The sequence below is a fragment of the Dysidea avara genome, chromosome 7 (assembly GCF_963678975.1).
Source record: "Dysidea avara chromosome 7, odDysAvar1.4, whole genome shotgun sequence".
Taxonomy (NCBI): Eukaryota; Metazoa; Porifera; class Demospongiae; order Dictyoceratida; family Dysideidae; genus Dysidea; species Dysidea avara.
The window spans coordinates 11,238,660-11,258,159 of record NC_089278.1 but is presented as its reverse complement, the minus strand read 5'-3'; the positions used below and the strand labels follow the sequence as shown (position 1 = coordinate 11,258,159).

At 39.3% G+C, this 19,500-nt stretch overlaps 1 protein-coding gene across 4 annotated transcripts in view; it reads left to right on the top strand.

Moving 5' to 3' along the window:
- LOC136262153 (synaptonemal complex protein 1-like) overlaps positions 1-19,500 on the top strand; it is a 391,211-nt gene that overhangs the window by 251,027 nt on the left and 120,684 nt on the right. For all 4 annotated transcript variants that reach the window (XM_066056308.1, XM_066056311.1, XM_066056309.1 and 1 more), the window contains exon 26: positions 3,093-3,239. In XM_066056308.1, the coding sequence (XP_065912380.1) occupies positions 3,093-3,239 (147 nt within the window). The remainder of the gene's footprint in view (positions 1-3,092; positions 3,240-19,500) is intronic.

The following is a 19,500-nucleotide window of genomic DNA, read 5'->3' as shown; positions in this document are numbered from 1 at the left end:
TGCAATTGGTTCAATAATGCCTGCTCCACTTGATCATGCATTGCATATGGTAAGATCTGGCGTTGTAAAATTTTGGGGATGCTTATAGATCTACCACTAGTTTGACTTTAGGGTGCCTAGCTCATCATGAAAAATGGCGTCCTGTACTGATATATACTTGTAGAACTTGCTTAGTCATTTCTGGCCAGGCAAATTGAATGTGTGTAAGCCAGTTTCGCTTTAGTAAGGTGGGCCCTGGTGTCTCAACAATGACCAATAACAGCTGGCACTTTGGTTTTGGTGTTCAACATTACATGTGATTATGCCAACTGTTTTCAAAATATCCCCTTAGTATGTGGTAAGGTTAGTATTTGTAGGCTTCAGGTTAGGAACATTACCTTGTGGCCACTGCTGTTCATAAGTAACCATTGTCATAACTGAAACAGCTGCCCCTGTGTCAATTTGTATGGCAACTGAGTGACCATTAATTGTCATGGCAACAGTTTTAAAAAAAATCATTATCTAATTCACTATAATATAGTGTTGTTACAACTATTAACAGTAAACTTTGGATTGTACTCACTTGGTTGTTTTTGTTTATGGTCAACAAAATTAGTAGGCCTGGTATGTTGCTTTCCTATATATCCGCAGTTATTGCACACAGCTTCTTTGTAATAGCATTCTGTACCCTTGTGGTTGGATTTCCCACACTGATAACTTATGCTGGTGGTTCAAGACAATTGTAATCACAGATTGAAAGTTGGATTAACTGGTTGTGGTGTGTCGTTACTATCTGGTATGGCCTTGGAATCCTTTATGAGCTAGAGCAATCTCAGTGGCATTTTTTTCAGATTCAGTTATGACTCAGATAATAGCTCTTATTGCAGTGCAGTGGCATTGATTCCCACCACAAACCTGTCACAAAGCATTTCATCCAATGGAGCACCATAATTGCAATGTTCTGCTATATGCCACATAGCGCTGCCAAGTAGGTTGCCACATTTTCACCATACTTTCATACAAGTTGAAATGAAATCTGCCGAAAGTTGTGGGTTGTAGTCGTCCTTTAAGATGATTTGAGCAAACAATTTATCAGATGGCTTGCTTGGTAATATGAGGCAGTATATGAGCATCTAACCCCATAACGCTGATCAATACAACTCGTTTCTTATCAGTTGCCTGCGCGAAGTAGTATTCCGAATGCTCAATAAGTCTTCGCAGTAAAAATCTGCTATACAGTGCTTTACACCAACTCAAGTACATCACACTATGGTCAAGAATTGGCCAAAGTAATTGTGAAAATATAAGACTTTGGGAAGTTACCTTATTGTCTTGAATTATGGCCCGGGTGTTTATTTCTTTCAAGCAACTTTTTACCCTGGCTACTAAACGAGACCGGCATTTATATACCTGATCAGCATTCACGAGACAACTTCATATTGTACCTTGGTGTTGTACTCTCCTGGGCTCTCCTTGATGTCTCCCTCAACATATTTCTCAGATTCAAGCTTTAAAGGAACTCTATAAAACTCTCTTCACTTCATCATTTATAACACCGCCTGGAATTGTTACACAGAAAATTTTGGAATTTTCAACTAGAATAAATTTTTAACTAGAGTAGGGACCATAGCACATTGATAAAAATTATTGAAACAAGCTGCAGTAGTGCATGATATTAAACCACAGTAAAACAATAAGAAGTGTTATATACCTACTGTGCATTTCCATTATGGTATCTTGAGCACAGTAGGGATATAACACTTCTTATTCTTTTACTGTGATTTAATATCGTACACTACTCCAGCTTGTTTCATTAATTTTTATTGATGTGCTATGGTCCTTACTCTAGTTTAAAATTCCAAATTTTTCTGTGTGCTTGTTTGTTAACTTTTTTGAAAATATTATTATGACTGGTGAACCCATGCATACCGCATCTGAAATGGCGCTGCGGCGCGCAGCGCTATTTCAATTATCATCTGAAAAGTGAAGTATCCATTACGCTTCGTTGTCAGCTATGTTCAAAGCATTACGCAGCAATTCGAATCAAGAGCTGTTCGAAAAGCATCTCTGCAATCCAAAAGAAAGAAATGGTACCGCGTGCCCCATCAATTATTTCTGAAAAGTAAAGTTTTCATTACACTTCGTTGTCGGCTATATTCAACCCGTTACACTGTAGTACAAATCATTAACTGTTTGAAAAGCACCTCTGTTATCAAAATAGCCACTATGAAAAATACGGACGATTTCCAATACGAAGGGAAGCCATCACGTCCTACCACCAAATCGACACTTTTCGCTGTCAGTGAAGATGAATGGGACACAATGGAGGACACTGGTAAGTCCATGAAGAATGCATTGTGCGTACTGCAGTATACCAAAAGTCACCTGTTGGGCCGAAGCGACGTCGAACAGTGAAAAAATCAAGCCTGTAGCCTTAGCCGTTTTCAAGTTACACTTGTCTGAAGGCATCAGTCAGTCAGTTACTCAATCAGTAGAAAATTCCATTAATTTTTTTTAAAATTCCATAGCAACTTGTTGAAAGCATTTTGGGTCGATCTGAAAGTTTGTTTGGGCTTAGTTTTAACTAACCAATACTGCCTCATCTTGGCAGGGTAAATCGACGTTGATTTTTGGATGATTTTATTCCGTGGGCCACTCCTACTCTTTTGTGGTCGCTACTATACACTACTGTCGTAGTTTATGATAATGACTGCACTAGACGTTTATTTGAAACCCGGCGTTTATTCGAGACACGGCATTGATTTTTGTTATGATGCTGTATACCCCTGGCAACTAAACGAGACCAGCCGTTTATATGAAACCAACCGTAATTCGAGGCAATATGGTATGTGAGATTAAATACAAAATGTGGTTGACAATTGACGACTCACAAATTTTTGTTTGCGTAGCCATTTATCTGTTTAAATTCCTATAGTGACATTGTTGATAGCTCGTCATTTCTGTGGGTTGTGTTACATTCACAAAAGTGTGTTTAGTTGCCACAAAGGAATATAAAGCACTAGTATGCTTTCTTTCCTTATTACACATTATTGGTCTCCCTACTATTCAAAGAGCACATTAGGCTGCAAGGTTATATGTTTTATTGATTTTAGGCAGAAAATCAGAAGACAGTTGTACAAAAGGATAAAGAAATACAATTGTTAACAGAGAGAAGCAGTAATGCAGCTGAAGAATCTCTTAAACTGCAAGCAGAGTTGACAAAGTTAAAATGGTCATTGGATAATCTCACTCAAGAAAAGGTTCAGAAGTTAATATGTTATGTGATGTTCGTATTGGGTCATTCCATACCAAATCAACAAAAATAATCCGAACCCCTTTCAATTTTCATGGAATTTGGTGCAAACAAGATCCTATCAAAAAACTTTAAATTTGGCTCATTTCATTGGTCTCCCTTTAAGTTACGACCACTCAAAAGTTTCTGTTGAAAATTTCATTTTGCTTATACTTCTTCCCATAACTTTGCTTGTGATTGATGTAGATATTAGATTTTTAAAATCCTTATTAAATTCTCTTTTAGATGATTTATAATTGCTCAAAAGAAACTGCAAAATGTGGCTTTTCCTTTGATCTTAATTTTTAATAATATATTTAATTTTTGGTATACATGTTTGCACTAATACCAAGAGTTCATAATATCTATACTGAGGAAAGTATCCCTGTAGAAGGGCGTGTTGTGAAGTTATGATGTAACGACAAGATGTTGTAGTTTATGACGTACAAGCAGCTGTAAAAGTGTAAGAATTAGTATAGTGGAAAAACCCCACAAAATTGGCAATATTGTGCACTTTTTCATAAACCATGAAACTTTCCACGTAAATAGTTCTCCTCATGACATGTAATTTTAGATATAGTGCCATCGCTGAGTTGACCTTTGGTGACTTTTACGACCATTTTTGTATTAAAATTGATCATTTTTGTCCTTAACTCCCTGAGGCAGTAGTTAACTTGTTAAAACATGGTACCAAACAAAAGGTCTTGCTGATAGAAACAACTTGGTTTTTATTTGAAATTAATAAGTGATTTCATTACAAAGTTATGAGCATTTTTACTAGCTGCAACATTTTATAAATTTACCTGCCCTCAAGGTGTAAATTACCTGTGGGCAGATAATTATGCATAAATTTATCAAATTTTGCAACTAAAAAAAATGCTCATAACTTTGTAATGAAATCACCCATTGACTTCAAATAAAAACCAAGTTGTTTCTATCAGCAAGATCTTTTGTTTGGTACCATGTTTTAAAAAGTTAATTACTGCATCAGGGAGTTACAGACAATAATGGTCAATTTTCGGTACAAAAATAGCAGTAAACGTCACCAAAGGTCAAATCAGCGATAGCACTATATCTAAAATACATGTATTGAGGACTACTATATATGTGGGGAAAGTTTCATGGCTTTATGAAAAAGTGCACAATTTTTTTGGTTTTGCCGTTATACTATAACTGATGCCTTTAGTCAAGCATAACTCGACTTTGGTTAGAGCTACGGGCTTGAGTTCTTTACTATTCAATGTCACTTCTTCCCAAGATGTACCTTTTCGCCAACCGCTGTAGTTACAATGAGTGCATCATGGACTTACCTTAGTCGTCTTTTGTGCCCCATTTTTTTTTGCTGACACCGCAAGGTGTCAATTCGCGGTAGCACGCGATGGCTTCTTAATAGTTTTCTATGCAAAAATCATTCGTATATTTCATAGTGAGTCGATCGCTTGTACAGGCAGTTGTCTTACTGTTCTTCATTAGAAATGTTGTGTAACATGCTCAACATAGCTTGAAACGAAGTGTGACAGCTACTTCAGTTTTCAGTAATGGATAGTTGGGGCACTTGTCAATTATTTGTAGCAAGTGATCGTACTTGTAGAGGCGGTTGTCATACTCTTCTTCGTTCGAAATGCTGTGTAACGTACTGAACATCTTAACATGAAACGTAATGGCTACTTTACTTTTCCTTTATTGATAGTTGGGGCACGTGTCTAGACATTATTAATAATGTCAGGCGCTATTCATTCTTTTGATGCGGTATGCACAGGTGTACCAGTCATGATTATGTTACAAGAAAAGTAAACAAACAGGTGCAATAAAAAATTAGGAACCTCAAGTTCGATTAGGGATCATAAATAAAAAGTAAGGAAACAAGGGAGGTTGCCTATACCTGCTGGTATATAAGTGGATATTTAATCCCTAATTCAGTCATGGGTATACAGAGTGGATTAGGGAGTAAATGTCCACTTGTATACCTGCAGGTATAGGCAACGTCTTTGTTTCCTTACTTTTTATTTCTATGATCCCTAGTCGAATTTGTTAGTAATAAGGATGCCATCTGCCTTAGTACTTTTTACAAGTCAGGGTGCCATCTTTAGTTATGTAGGTCTATGTAACACAAATTAGTTACAAGAATAATATCTGTCACTCTGCATAGTTAATTTTTTGCTCTGATAAATCTCTGTTGGCTATACCAAGATGTCTAACAAGTGAATCCATACTGGATTTAGAAAAAAGCACATAAGCTAGATAAATAAGAAATAGAAAATTTCAACAGGGAATAGGGATCGCTGAAAAAAACCCACAAAACAAGAAGGGATCTCTGAGGTGGTAATATAAACCACCAATCCCTATTTTGACTTAACTAATGTAGCAAAATATTTCCGTGACAGAGGGATTTGTGGTTTACATTACCGCCCCGGCAATCCCTTCATGTTTTGTGGCCTTTTTCAGCTATCCCTATATGAAATTTTCATTTTTTTTGTCATCTTTCTTAGTACTTGGTTGTATAATTTTTTCCACAGGGCTAGAGCAAAATATGAGTACTTTGTGGGGATAAAAACTACATAGCTTTCCTTCATATGTCTTTTTTCACATCCATGATCTATTTTTAAATGCATGTTATAATGATAACACCTGTTTTCAAGCAAATTTGCTTCTTATAGGTTCACTTATCCATTCATCTCCTGACTTAGTTTCTGCAAGGGTAACCAATGTGTTAATTATGTTAATAAGTATCCAATCTATTTATGTTAACAAGTTCAATTGGAAACCTTATATCATAACCTATATTTAACCACAGTTCATACCAGAGCAACAATGTTGTGTACCACTGTGTACTTGACTTACTATGATCACAAGTAAGAAGCCATACTATTGCTTACCACAGCATACTATACGCTGGGTATTTCAAAGCTGTATAGTACAAGGTACATTCAATAGTAATGAAACAATACACTGGTGTTTGCTAACTCTGATAATATTAGCTGACTATAGCTACTTAATAGCTACTTAATAGCTACTATACATGATGACTAACTTGGTATACATGTTTAGTACTGTGTATTATTAGCAAATCTTATTATCATGTTAGCTATCCATAGATGGGTTTATAAAAATTTAACAAACTAGTGTAAAAATAATTTTAAAATTAAGACATGGGAATAGAGATCGCTGAAAAAAATAAAGAAACAAGAGTCAAACAAGCCAGCATGTTAAATACACGAAGATCTCTATTTGGACTCAAATAAACATTATATAGAAGCATTCTCAGTACTTGTCTGCTCCTGATTTATGGAAAAACTACTGTTTTTTTCCTTAGTTTCTACCATATCCATTGAGTACAAATGGAGATCTCTGTGTGTTTAGCACGCTGGCTTGTTTGACTTTTGTTTCTTTACTTTTTTCAGTGATCTCTATTCCCCTGTTTTTATGATAATATTATTCTTATTCTATTTCACTCATGTACAGCAAAAATTATCCACTTTTTTGTACTAATACCTATATAGCCGTACTTACTGAGTCTTTATGCATGTTCATGACCTACATATTAATAAGGCCTTATTCCGCAGATTGCGAACCATCCTACACCTCAAAAAGTTCTCTTCACCATTACACTATTGGCAGCAGTCCCGTATACTAAAGAGACCGTATAACAATAAAATTATAGGATTCCGTTGTGTGAGATCCTTTGGGCTTTGGTGTTGCGTTAGCCAAGTACTCAAGACTGTAACAGCACATCTTTACACTTAGAAGATCGCGCATAACGTCTCTGCATGGTGAGTACAATTGCCATTTGCTACAAGCTACCATACAAGCTCTCTGTCAAATCCTAAAGTTGGGTGGAGTCAGTTAGTCTTGTTAATTAAACTACTTTTAGGTACCATAATTGTCTGATTACATTGTGTAAGCATTACTATGGCTTCAATCCTGCACAATAGTATGTAGTTAAATCAAGACACATGGTAGTGCGTCGTGCGGCCCAAGAAGCAGGCATGCCACACAGTGAGTACATAAACAGAAAGAAAGAAAATGCAATTTTCACACCTACAGTAGGGGACTTTAAAAAGTTTACATATAGTTCAAAAAGATATATTGTAATACTATTGGTAATACTATTTGTTATTACCATTGGTTTTTACGATTGCCTTAGTAATTACAATTGCTTGTGTTGTGTTGTATGTTGTACAGGTATTGTTTTGTTAATTGACTGCTACATGACAGCTACTAAGTTACAAATTTTACTGCCCTTGCTGTTATCAAGCTTGTTGCCAGCTGGTAGTTACACATTTAATTTGTTCTTGCCCCTCTGTGTGTGGTTGTGGATGCAACTGGCAACTAGACTTGTTTTGTTTAACACATGTAAACATATTGTAAACATGATGGTAATTATGATGAGTTTGGTTTTTACCATTACAAAGGTCATCATAAAATGATTACATTACAATGGTCTTTACAAAACCAAATGTAAACTTTTTAAAGTCACCTACTGTATGTAGCTCTGTGATCCTTATTCCGATTGGAGCCAAATTTCCTACAGAAGTGCCAGCCAGTTAGGGGAGTCTACATACCAAATTTGAAGAAAATCACTCCAGCCATTTCCGAGATACGAGCGAACAAAGTTTTGTTTTAATTTCTTCTTTTTTTTCTTCATCATCATTTTCATTCCGCACACTTCGCAAAATCCGCCATAAACCACGAATGCGTGCTTGGATCGGGCTGAAATTAGGCACCAACTTTGGTAGGAATCTGATGAACATTCACGGAGTTGTGACCGATTATTTGCATAAAATAAGGTTGAAGGTCTGTCACGCCTACAGGGTAAACCCCTTGGAGGAACGAGTTGAAAATTGATATGTAGATGGAGTAACCATCATAGGAGTACCTTTTTGTAGTTTGAAAGAAATCGAGATAAAGACCATGGAGATATGACACAAAACCCAACCTGTGTCAAAATTATGTGATTGATTTTTATGAATAAAAAAACTATTAATTTTCACATCTACCAGGCAAACTGCTTAGAGCAATGAGCTGAAAATCAGTATATAGCTGGAATAATCATCATAGAAAGTCCTTGCAGTAGTACAGAAGAATCGGATTACAAACCACTGAGTTATGATTCGAAAGCCAACTACATGTAGCAAATGCGAGATCGAGATACTCTAATAGAACAGTCTCCCTAATAGATCATTCAGCTACGTTTATAACTTACTCCAATATAGAATTATATTGCATTGCAAGTTGTTCTGTAGGGAATTCAGCCCCAAACAGTTAATCTGATAGACAATTCAGCTATAGACAAGTCACCCTGTAGAGAGTTCGTCTAGAAACAAGTCACCCTGTAGAGAGATCAGCTAGAAGAAGTCACCTTGTAGAGAATTCAGCTACAAAGAAACCATCATATAGAGAGTTCAGCTGCAAACAAATCACCCTGTAGAGAGTTCAGCTACAAACAGATCACCCTATAAAGAGTTCAGCTACAAACAATTCACCCTGTAGAGAGATCAGCTAGAAGAAGTTACCTTGTAGAGAGAGTTCAGCTACAAAGAAACTACCATGTAGAGAGTTCAGCTGCAGACAAATCACCCTGTACAGAGTTCAGCTACAAACAAATCACCCTGTACAGAGTTCAGCTAGAAACATGTCATCCTGTACAGAGTTCAGTTACAAAGAAACCACCATGTAGAGAGTTCAGTTGCAAACAAATCACCCTGTAGAGAGATCAGCTAGAAGAAGTAACCTTGTAGAGAGTTCAGCTGCAAAAAAAATCAATCACCTTGTAGAGAGTTCAGCTACAAAAAGATCACCCTGTAGAGAGTTCATCTACAAGCAAATCACCCTGTAGAGAGTTCAGCTACATTTCAAGTCACCCAGTAGAGAGATCAGCTGAAAACAAGTTATCCGTAGGGAATAATTGACATGTAATAAATGTATGTATTATATATATATAATTTACTAATAAAATCTGAATTAGTAAAAGTATTTTAAATCTGCTTCATCTTTTTCTTCTTCCTGTGGTAAAGAAAAAAGATAGGTTAAAAAGGCCCTAAAACCGACCATAGGCTGGCTTTGAGATATACAAATACAAAAAGAAGTGAAATCTAATCCAAAACAGCCAAACTGTTAAAAAAAGAGTGTGGCCCTCAGAAAGGCTATGGTTAAAAAAGATGTGAAATCCAAGGTGGCAGCCAAGAAATGGCTGTGATGGTAGGCTAATAATAAAAATTTTAATAGCGACAATTCAGGTGAATTTGGTGCACCATTAGCCTACCATCACAGCCATTTCTTGGCCACCACCTTGGATTTCACATCTTTTTCCACCATAGCCTTTCTGTGGGCCGCACTCTTTTTTTACAGCTTGGCTGTTTTGGATTAGATAGACTATATGATTTAGGCCTATAATGTGTGAATGTTGTAGTACATTATTCTAAGGGATCGCGTGAAGTTAATTATCAGCCTACTTATCACGTGACGCTGCGAGTAGCAAAGAAATCTTCTGAGGAAATCGCTACATAAGCCAGTTCCTGTTTGTAACTACAGTCTTGATTCCCTGGTGCCAGTTAGAGGCACCCGTGCAGGTATCTGTATAGTGCGAAGTTACACCTGTTTCTGCCATTGTTTTTCTCCTGGGTGTAGGAGGATCCGATGTCGACACCACTCCCCGAAGCTGCCCCAGGGCCATCCTACACATTCAGATTGAATGATCTACCCAAGCTAGATCTGCAAATAGACAGAGGGACCAATTTCACTACATGGCGACTACAGTGGAGATCCTACTGCAGCCTATCTGGACTGGCATCAAAGCAGGTGGAAGCATTAAGTTGGTGTTTTTCACGAGAAACTTTGTAAACAGTTCAGAAAATAGGCCTTACAACCGAGCAAAGGAAAGACGTAGCTAACATTATTGAGGTGCTTCAGTGCTACGTCGATGGTCACTTAAATGAAACTGTTGATCGCCACAATTTCAATCGAAGGTGCAACAACCTGGAGAATCATATGATGACTTTCTGATTGCACTACATGAACTGGCAAATTTTGCTCTGATGCCTGTATGTAGAAGAACATTCACAACCAAATCATCGAAGGTCCCAGTGATGGCGATATGATCGAATATTTATTACAAGAGAACAACCTCACCTTAGCCAAGATAATTAGTATGTGTCGTAGTCGTGAAGCTTCAAAGAAACATTGCTCAAACATACATGTGCCGGGCCTGGGAATGGTGGCAGCTTATCACCAATGTAGCCAAGCACCAACACAGATGTGCTCAGGATGTGGATCTAATATACACAAAGATGGATGCCGACAGTGCCCTGCCTACAACCAAGTGTGCATGTCCTGCCAAAAGGTTGTCCACTTCGCCAAAGTGTATCGAAGCAGGGGCGTTCGACAGTACCCTGGCAACACTTTACAGCTACCACAACCGCGATCATCACCATCTCAACAGTACTGTGGCACCACACAGGAGCTGGCTGTTCCTCAGCTCCAAACAGGTGTAAATGCCATCCAAGTGCAGTCTCAGCATCACAGCCAGGCTAACCAATTGCAGCTATACAAAGTGGATGACACTGCCACAGAGCCGGTGCCAACCATCACTGTCAATGTTTCATCACCTACTGGTTCCCACTACATTGATGTACTCCCAGATTCAGGAGCAGAGATTCCAGCTGCAGGGCAGGAGATGCTTCAAATGCTAGGCCATCACATTGACAACATACTCCCATCAAACATCAGTCCAAGAGTGGTGAATGGTTCAAGCATGGTACTACTGGGTAAGATACCAATTACTATCCAGGTGGGTGAATTGAAGTACAAAGATGAGTTGCACATATATCCTGGAGTAACAGGTGCACTGATTTCATGGAAAGCTGCCAAAGGCTTAAGAATACTGCTGTTGTACTACCCACAACCAGCAATCCAGCTACTGTAAGTAGTGACACCTGCATGTACACCAGTCCAACAAATTGAGAGCCAGTCAGTGGCCTAAACCCTAGTGGCCCAATACCCAGCGGTGTTCGATAGCCAAATCCGCGTGATGGAGGGACAGCAGTTCCATATTACCCTGATGGAGGATGCTGTGTCATTCTGTGTTAAGACGCCAAGGTCAATCCCATTTGCCTGCAGAGACAAGTTTCAAGCAGAGCTTGATTTATTGCAAGAACAGGGTATCATTGCCCCAGTTACTTAAGTGACTGAGTGGTTAGTAATCCCTAAGAAAGGCTTAAATAGGATCCACATGTGCGTTGACCTTTCCCGTCTTAACCGGTATGTCAAACAATAGCGATACCAGTCTCCAACTCCTGCAGAGTGGTAGCAGATATCTCTGCCAGTGAAGCAAAGTACTCCATGGTGATAAATGCAGCCAAGGGGTACCACCAATGTCCACTTGATGAGGAAAGCCAGTTGTACACCACCTTCATTACTCCATTTGGTAGGTTTAAGTACTTAAGAGCCCCATATGGGCTATCATCCATAGCAGAACATTACAACCGTCACATGGCAGAAGCATTTGAAGGCCTATCAGCATTCCGCAGAGGGGTGGATGATGTGGTGATATTTGATAAGGACAAGGACAGTCATGTCGCACATGTCAAACAGTTTCTGCAGCTTTGCCAAGACAGCCAGATGTTGCTTAATCGTGATAAATGCTCATTCTGCCAGACAACAATCACTTTTGCAGGTTTCAACTTGTCCACCGAGGGTTACTGCATTGACTCATCAATCACTGATGCCATATCCGCTTTTCCTGTTCCCTTCAGCCGCTCTGACCTTCGCTCTTTCTTTGGCCTTGTTAATCAGCTCTCATCTAGTACAGACACAATTGCTAAACTGCTAGTACCATTGCACTCTCTGCTAAGCACAAAATATGGTCTGCTGAACACGAGCAAGCGTTTACTAAGGCAAAAGAGCACCTTACAGAAGTCCCCACATTGGCATACTTCACTCTAGAAAAACCAACAACGCTATGCACAGATGCTAGTAGATATGGGTTAGGCTTCATCTTACAACAGCAGTGGATAAGTACAGAGCAATGGTCCATGGTACAGGAAGGCTCTCGTTTTCTCACACCAGCAGAGTCCAGATATGCCGCCATAGAACTATAGCTGTTGTCTGTTGCGTAGGCAGTCATGAAGTGTAACGTGTTCTGTAGAATTTTCAAGTCTTCACAGATCATAGCCCGTTTGTGCCCATTCTTAACAACCGCCGACTAGATTAACAACCACCAACTAGACGAAATTGATAACCCTAGATTGCAATGCCTGAGGACCAGGCTGATGGCTTATAATTTCACGGTAGTATGGTGTAAGGGTAGTACGGATACAGCACCTGATGCACTGTCATGCTACCCAATCAAGGAGCCGACACAAGATGATGCAATTGCAGAATGTGAGGAGGACCATACCCCAACTGTTTCCATTTCCAAGATGAGAGTCCGACAGTCAGGAAGTACAGAAGAGAGTGTACGGCTCTAAGACCTGCGACAGCAGGCTAGGCAGGATGAAGAGTACCAGCAATTGAAAGGCATATTCATTCAGGGATTTCCAAACCATAGAGGAGACTTACCAGAGTCTTGTAAACATTACTGGCAGTTGCGACATCACCTCACTGTTGATGATGACCTAAATGTATATGGTTGGCGCCTGCTGATCCCATCCCAGATTTGTCAGGGAATCCTCAATCAACTGCATGAATCACACCAAGGAATGGTACATACCAAGAAACGTTCACAGCTCACAGTTTACTGGCAAGGCTTGGATAATGACGTAGACAACATAGTCTCACAATGTACACAATGTCAAGCTCATAGGCCATCGAACACCAGAGAGCCAAAGCCATTTCCATCCTGTCCTTTCAAAGAATTGGCAGCTTAATTCTGTTATCATGGAGGCCAATGTAACCTTGTTATTGTGGACTGCTACACTGATTGGTCCACCGTAGTTCCCATTGGTAAATCGGAAAACACCGCGAACTTAATCATCGTACTCAGAAAGTTTTTGCATACACAGCAATCCCGGATATATTTTGGTCAGATGGAGGACCACAATTCTCTTCCAATCAGTTTCGTCAATTTACTACACAACGGAAGTTCTAACACCAGATATCATCCCCACACTACCCCCAAAGCAATGGCAAAGCAGAAGCCACCATTAAGTCCATGAAGAAAACCATCCGTGTGGCTTGGAATGGTAGATATTTAGACGGCGACAAGCTTTGCAGAGCTTTGCTACAGTATTGAAGCACACTTTCAGTGAAAGACGGGCTGTCACCTGCACAGAAGTTGTTTGGACACCCAATACAGGACACTCTCCCTGCCCACACCAGTCATAGAACACAATTGCAACAAGATTAGGGTAGGGCCAAGGCAAAAAAATCCAGCAACAGGCCACAAATTATTATAACAGAAATAAAATACTTGCCCGCTAACAAACATACGGTTACAGTCCAAACTAGCTCTGCAAAATCGTGCAACAAAATTATGGGACACTTATGGAGAAGTCATTGCAATTGGACCATATTGCCAGTACACAATTACAACGTCATCAGGAAAGATCCTTATAAGAAATTGAAGATTTATCCGACGCAGAGTACCATTGTCATCTCTACCACAATCACTCAATCACAAGAACAACAATCCTCACCAGTGGACTTGTCATTGCCACGACATTCTAGCTGAGTCAGGAGGAGGCCACAGAGACTTATTGAGGACCCTACCTGGCAGGCCCCCTGTTAAGCTTTTTCACATCTTGTGAAAAGCTTGGTGGGGAGGTGTAGGAAATAGTTGAGAATGGACATATGGGACAGTAGTATGTAGTTAATTAGACTATATGATTTAGGCCAATAATGTATGAATGTTGTAGTACATTATTCTATGGGATCACGTGATGTTAATTATCAACCTAGTTATCACAGTGAGTATGTGTTAATAGAGTTTGAAGCTTACCTGAAAGCTCAAAGAATACATATTTCATGAGCTGACTGTACCATACTCACCAGAACAAAATGGTATAGCTGAAAGGATGAACCGCACTTTAGTTGAATCAGCTCATTCCATGCTGGTCTTCCTTAAGTTTATTGGGCATAAGCAATAACCACAGCAGCGTATGTCAGAAATCATGTCTCAACAACAGCTTTCAAATAAGACAAGATTTGACCCATTTGAACAGTGGTATGAATGAAAGCCAAATGTAAGTCATTTGAAAATGTTTGGTGGTATGATGTACAGAGACAAAAGCTTGACAAGAAGTCTGAGGAACTATTTATTGGGTACAGTACTGATACATTCCAAGGGATAGGCTTTTTTGATGACAAGACACAGAAGGTGGTAATAAGGTGAGATGTGCCCTTTAATAGGCAGAGTTTGGCCAGATGACTAAGACAGAAGCATAACCTAATGACACAATTGATGTGGAAATAAATGAAGAGGCCAACACACCTCAAGTGGCACATCAACGTCCACAAAGACAAAGAAGACCACCTGTTAGATATGGTCAAGATGAGTATGCAGATACAGCTATGGTACAGGAACATGTTTACCAGGTTGCATATACAATGCTTGCCAGATCAAAGAGCTTGATACATTGAAGAAGGCAAATTTAAGATTTAAGCAATGAAAAGAAGGTTTTGAGATGTTAGATGATCCTGACTGACCTATTAAATTAAGTAGGAGTGTTGTAATATGACATAACTTTAGTACTTGTAACTAAGTAATTAGACAGGTTGACTGTGTAACTTACATTATGGTTTATGATCTAGGTTTTTGTAATCATGTTCATTTATGTAGTTGCATTCATGATGTTCTAGAACTCTCTAGACATGTACAGAATATTTTTGTGGGTTTACAAAAGGAGCTGTAAGTTTGCTGTACACTAGAGTAGAGGAGAGTAGAGTGAATCAAGTAGTTGTATGCTGTGTGTCAGATTGTTTGAACGTTTGAATAGTAGTTACTTGATAGTTGTTATTGCCAAATTGACTAGCGCATCTGTTAACATATACTGTATGCATTTCAAAGTTACAATTTATCCAGAAGTAATCACATCATTACATATTGACAAAAAGACATCATTAGCTTCGTCTTGGCACCAAATTCACCTGAATCGTCGTTATTAAAATTTTTACCATTAACCTACCATCACAGCCATTTCTTGGCTGCCACCTTGGATTTCACATCTTTTTTCAACCTGGCTTTTTGGAGTCCACATCCTTTTTTCACAGCTTAGCTGTTTTTGGCATAGATATCACTTCTTTTTGTATTTGTATACTCCAAGGCCAGGCTTTGGCCAGCTTTGGAGCTTCTTTTATTTATATTATTTTCTTTACAGAAGGAAGAAATCAAGAGCCGAATTCTTTGTATATAATGATGCATTTCAAAGAATAATACTGAATTATTACATCAGGTTGTCTGGCTTGCAACAGAAACCTCTACAACTACAAGGTAATACCCAAACTCTCTTACAGAGTGCCTTCCAATGTAGCTAGACTCTCTATAGGCTGATTTGCTGAAGTTGAACTCTTTACACTGAAGCTGAACTCTTTACAAGATGTAACTAAATTCACTGCAGGGTGACTTGTTGTAGCTGAATTTGTAGCTGAATACTCTACAGGGTGATTTGTTTGTAGCTGAACTCTCTGCCGGGAGACCTATTTGTAGCTGAACTCTCTTCTAGCTGATCTCTCTACATGGTGGCATTTTGTAGCTCTGAACCCTCCACAGGATGATTTGCTTTTAGCAGTGTGTGTTGCAGGCTTCTATCTAATTAGTGTGTACATTATGTCACATCTCCCTTCTGAGTAAATGCTTCTTCTTGAGCTGGCCCCCAGTTCGCTGCTGAGTAGTTCTCTCATTGGCTTTGAAAGTTCAGCAATTTGGGGAGAAAATTTTCCCAGCTGATTGACCATCCCCATGAAACATCTTAGCTCAGCGGTAGACTTAGGTGAAGCCATGTTGTTGGTTGCTGCTGTTTTTATGGGGATCAGGAGAGATTCCTTTTCCATCAATAGTGTGTCCTAGGAAAGTCAATGAGGTTTTATTGAACTCACATTTATCCTTGTTGAGTATCACACCAGCTGCTTGGATTCTTTCCAAGGCTGCAGTCAGTCTAATATCATTTTCCTTCTGGTCTTTACCAAAAATATGAATGGTGTCCATTAGGCACAGGACACCTACTAGACCATCAAGGATCGTGCTCATTCTTTTCTGAAAATGTTCAGGAGCACTTGAAATGCCAAATGATAATTTATTAAAACAGTAGCACCCAAATGGTGTAATAAATGTGGTCAACTCACGGGACTCCTTTGCCAGTGGTATCGGCCAGAATCCACTGTTAGCATCTAGTTTGCTCATCACGGTAACTCCGGTTAGTTGTGCCAGTGTCTCATATACTCCAGGTAAAGGATGTGTTTCTCTGAGAACACTTTCATTGAGAGGCTTCAAGTCAATACAAATTCTGACATCACCAGACTTCTTGGGAACCACCACCATTCCAGCATACCAAATGGTTGGTTTGTCCACCTTGGATATCACCCCAAGCTTCTCCATGCGTTCCAACTCCTGTTTGACTTTCCCCCGGAGTGGTATTTGAACATTTCTTGCAGTGTAGAGAGCATATGGCTTAGCATCTGGTTTCAACTCAATCTGGTAATCTCCTTTGAGAGTGGCCAAGCCTGCTGAACATTTCCTGTTTGTATGCTATCAACCTTAATCAATAGTTGTAAGGCTGTGATTGCTGGTAGTCCCAATAAATTGTTTTTCAAGTCCTTTATCACGTAGATGGGCTGTTGGCAGGATCTCCCAGTTATACAATAACTTGGCCCAATTCTTTTAGGCGTTGATTGTTTGGTCCACACAGAACTTTAGCTGTCTGCAGTAGTTGAATGTTTATAAAAGTTTTGAATGTCTTTATTGACACTGCAGTAGCCTCAGTTCCAGTATCCAGCTTAAATACTCTTTCTTGGTCATTTACTCAGATTGCAGCAGTCCATGAAGTACCTCTTGTCTCACTTATAGTGTCTAGAGAGCCATTGTCCTCTGGTGGCTCTTCAGAAAGGGTAGCAACTGCTTTGCTACAAAAAAACTGAGCTGTAATGACGTTTTTCTTGCATTTATGACACGCTATTTCCCTGGCTGGGCAGGATTGTTTTTGGGTGAGGTCCTTTTCCACAGTAGGAGCACTTTTGTCCACAGTTGACAGGCTGAGGAAGGTGCAAGCCTCAGCTATTTGCTGGTCGCTTGAGTGGCTTCTGTGATGTGAAAGCTTGGGAAATAGTTCCCCATCTGGTTTGCTCAGGATTACCTGTTGTCCTTGTACAGCTTCCTGTTGCCGAACCAGTCGTTTTGCCTTTTCAAGTGTAAGTTCTGAGTCCATCTGCAGCTTTGCTGAGAGTGAGGAGTCACAAATACCCACAACAATTTGGTCACAAATCAGCTGCTCTTTGAGGCCGCCAATTTCACAGTCTGCTGCTAGGCTGTACAAGGAGGTAATGAACTATCCTGTTTCTCCTTGAGAGCGTTGGTTGAACTGGGCTCTTGTGAAGATCACATTCTTCCGGACATTGAAGAACTCGTCATATTTCTGGATGACATCTTCCGATTTTCAGGGGTAATGTTCATTGAGGTCAGCACATCATCAGCTTTTTCCCCAAGGCAGTAAAGCAGAGTGTTCATTTGGAGTTCGTCATCTTCATTGTGAAGACCTGAAGCTACTCAGTACTGTTCGAAGCATCTCTTACACTTCGGCCACTCATCAGGTGAATACATAAACGTGAGTCTGCATTATAGCTGCTGGGTATGCCATCTGACCACGTCCCTCAGCTTCTGACACCATGTAGCATCACAGAATATATAATTACAGTCTTTATTAGTGATATTACAACAGCAATGAATACAGGGTACAACACAACTCAATTTATACTACAACATGAATACATATAGATACACATGTTTACAAAAGTGTTAGTAAGTATATTGCAAAAACAACTGTGTTTACCCATTACAAGATTACCATGTGTAAATTACAAACCAATTATGCATACACAGCAAACAGTGTGTGTTGCAGGCTTCCATCTAATTAGTGTGTGCATTTTGTCACAGCTAAATTCTCTACTATGTGACTTTTGTAGCTGAACTCTCTACTGGGGGACCTGTTTGTAGCTGAACTCTCTACAAGTGACTTGTTTCTAGCTTATCTCTGTACATGGTGTCTTTTTGTAGCTGAGCTCTCCAAACAGTGATTTGCTTGTAGTTGACTCTCTACTATGTGATTTTTTGTAGCTGAGCTCTCTACTGGGGGACCTGTTTGTAGCGAACTCCTAATAGGCAACTTGCTTCTAGCTGATCTTTCTATAGGGTGGCTTTTTGTAGCTAAATACTCCAAAGGGTGATTTCTGAGCTCTCTATAGGGTGACTTTCTGTAGCTAAATATTCCAAAGGGTGATTTGTTTGTAGCTAAGCTCTCTACAGGGTGACTTTTTGTAGCTGAACTCTCTACTGAGTGACTTGTTTTAGCTGACCTCTCTATTGGGTGACTTGTTTGTAGCTGAACTCTCCACATGGTGATTTGTTTGTAGCTGAACTCTCTACACAATGAGTTGTCATGTAGCTGAACGCTCTAATAGAATAACTTACTAATGATACTGAATACTCTAATAGGTTGACTGTACTATTAGAGTATCTTGATGGCACACTTACTACACACAGTTGGATTTTGTATTATAACTCAGTGGCTTTTACTCTGATTCTTCTATACTACAGCAAGGTCTTTCTATGATGATTATTCCATGAACATACTGGTTTTCAGCTAATTATTCTTGGCAGTTTGCCTGGTAGGTGTGAAAACTAATGGTTTTTAATCATGAAACTTGATTGCTTAATTGTGACACAGGTTAGGTTTTTTGTCATACAGTAGCAGACAAAAAAAAATTTCCCGTCCAGTTTGCATTCCGTTCCATTTAGCGTTTAATGCTACCTAACCGTTTTCATTTTGTAAGCGTTTTGCTACTAAGTAAATTGTTTTGCTACTAAGTAAATCGTTTTGCTACCCCAGGTAAGCAGTAATGTCTGAATATTTCATGTGCCTTCACATACATTCTTAGTAATAGACTCTTCAAGAATGTTCATTTCAATGGGACTGCCCTCGGGACTGCCGAAAATCGGACATGTAGGGAAAAGCGGCTCTACAGAAGCTAAGGCCATTGATGATGCCAGAAATCCAACACGCACACAGTGTATACAGCACATAACA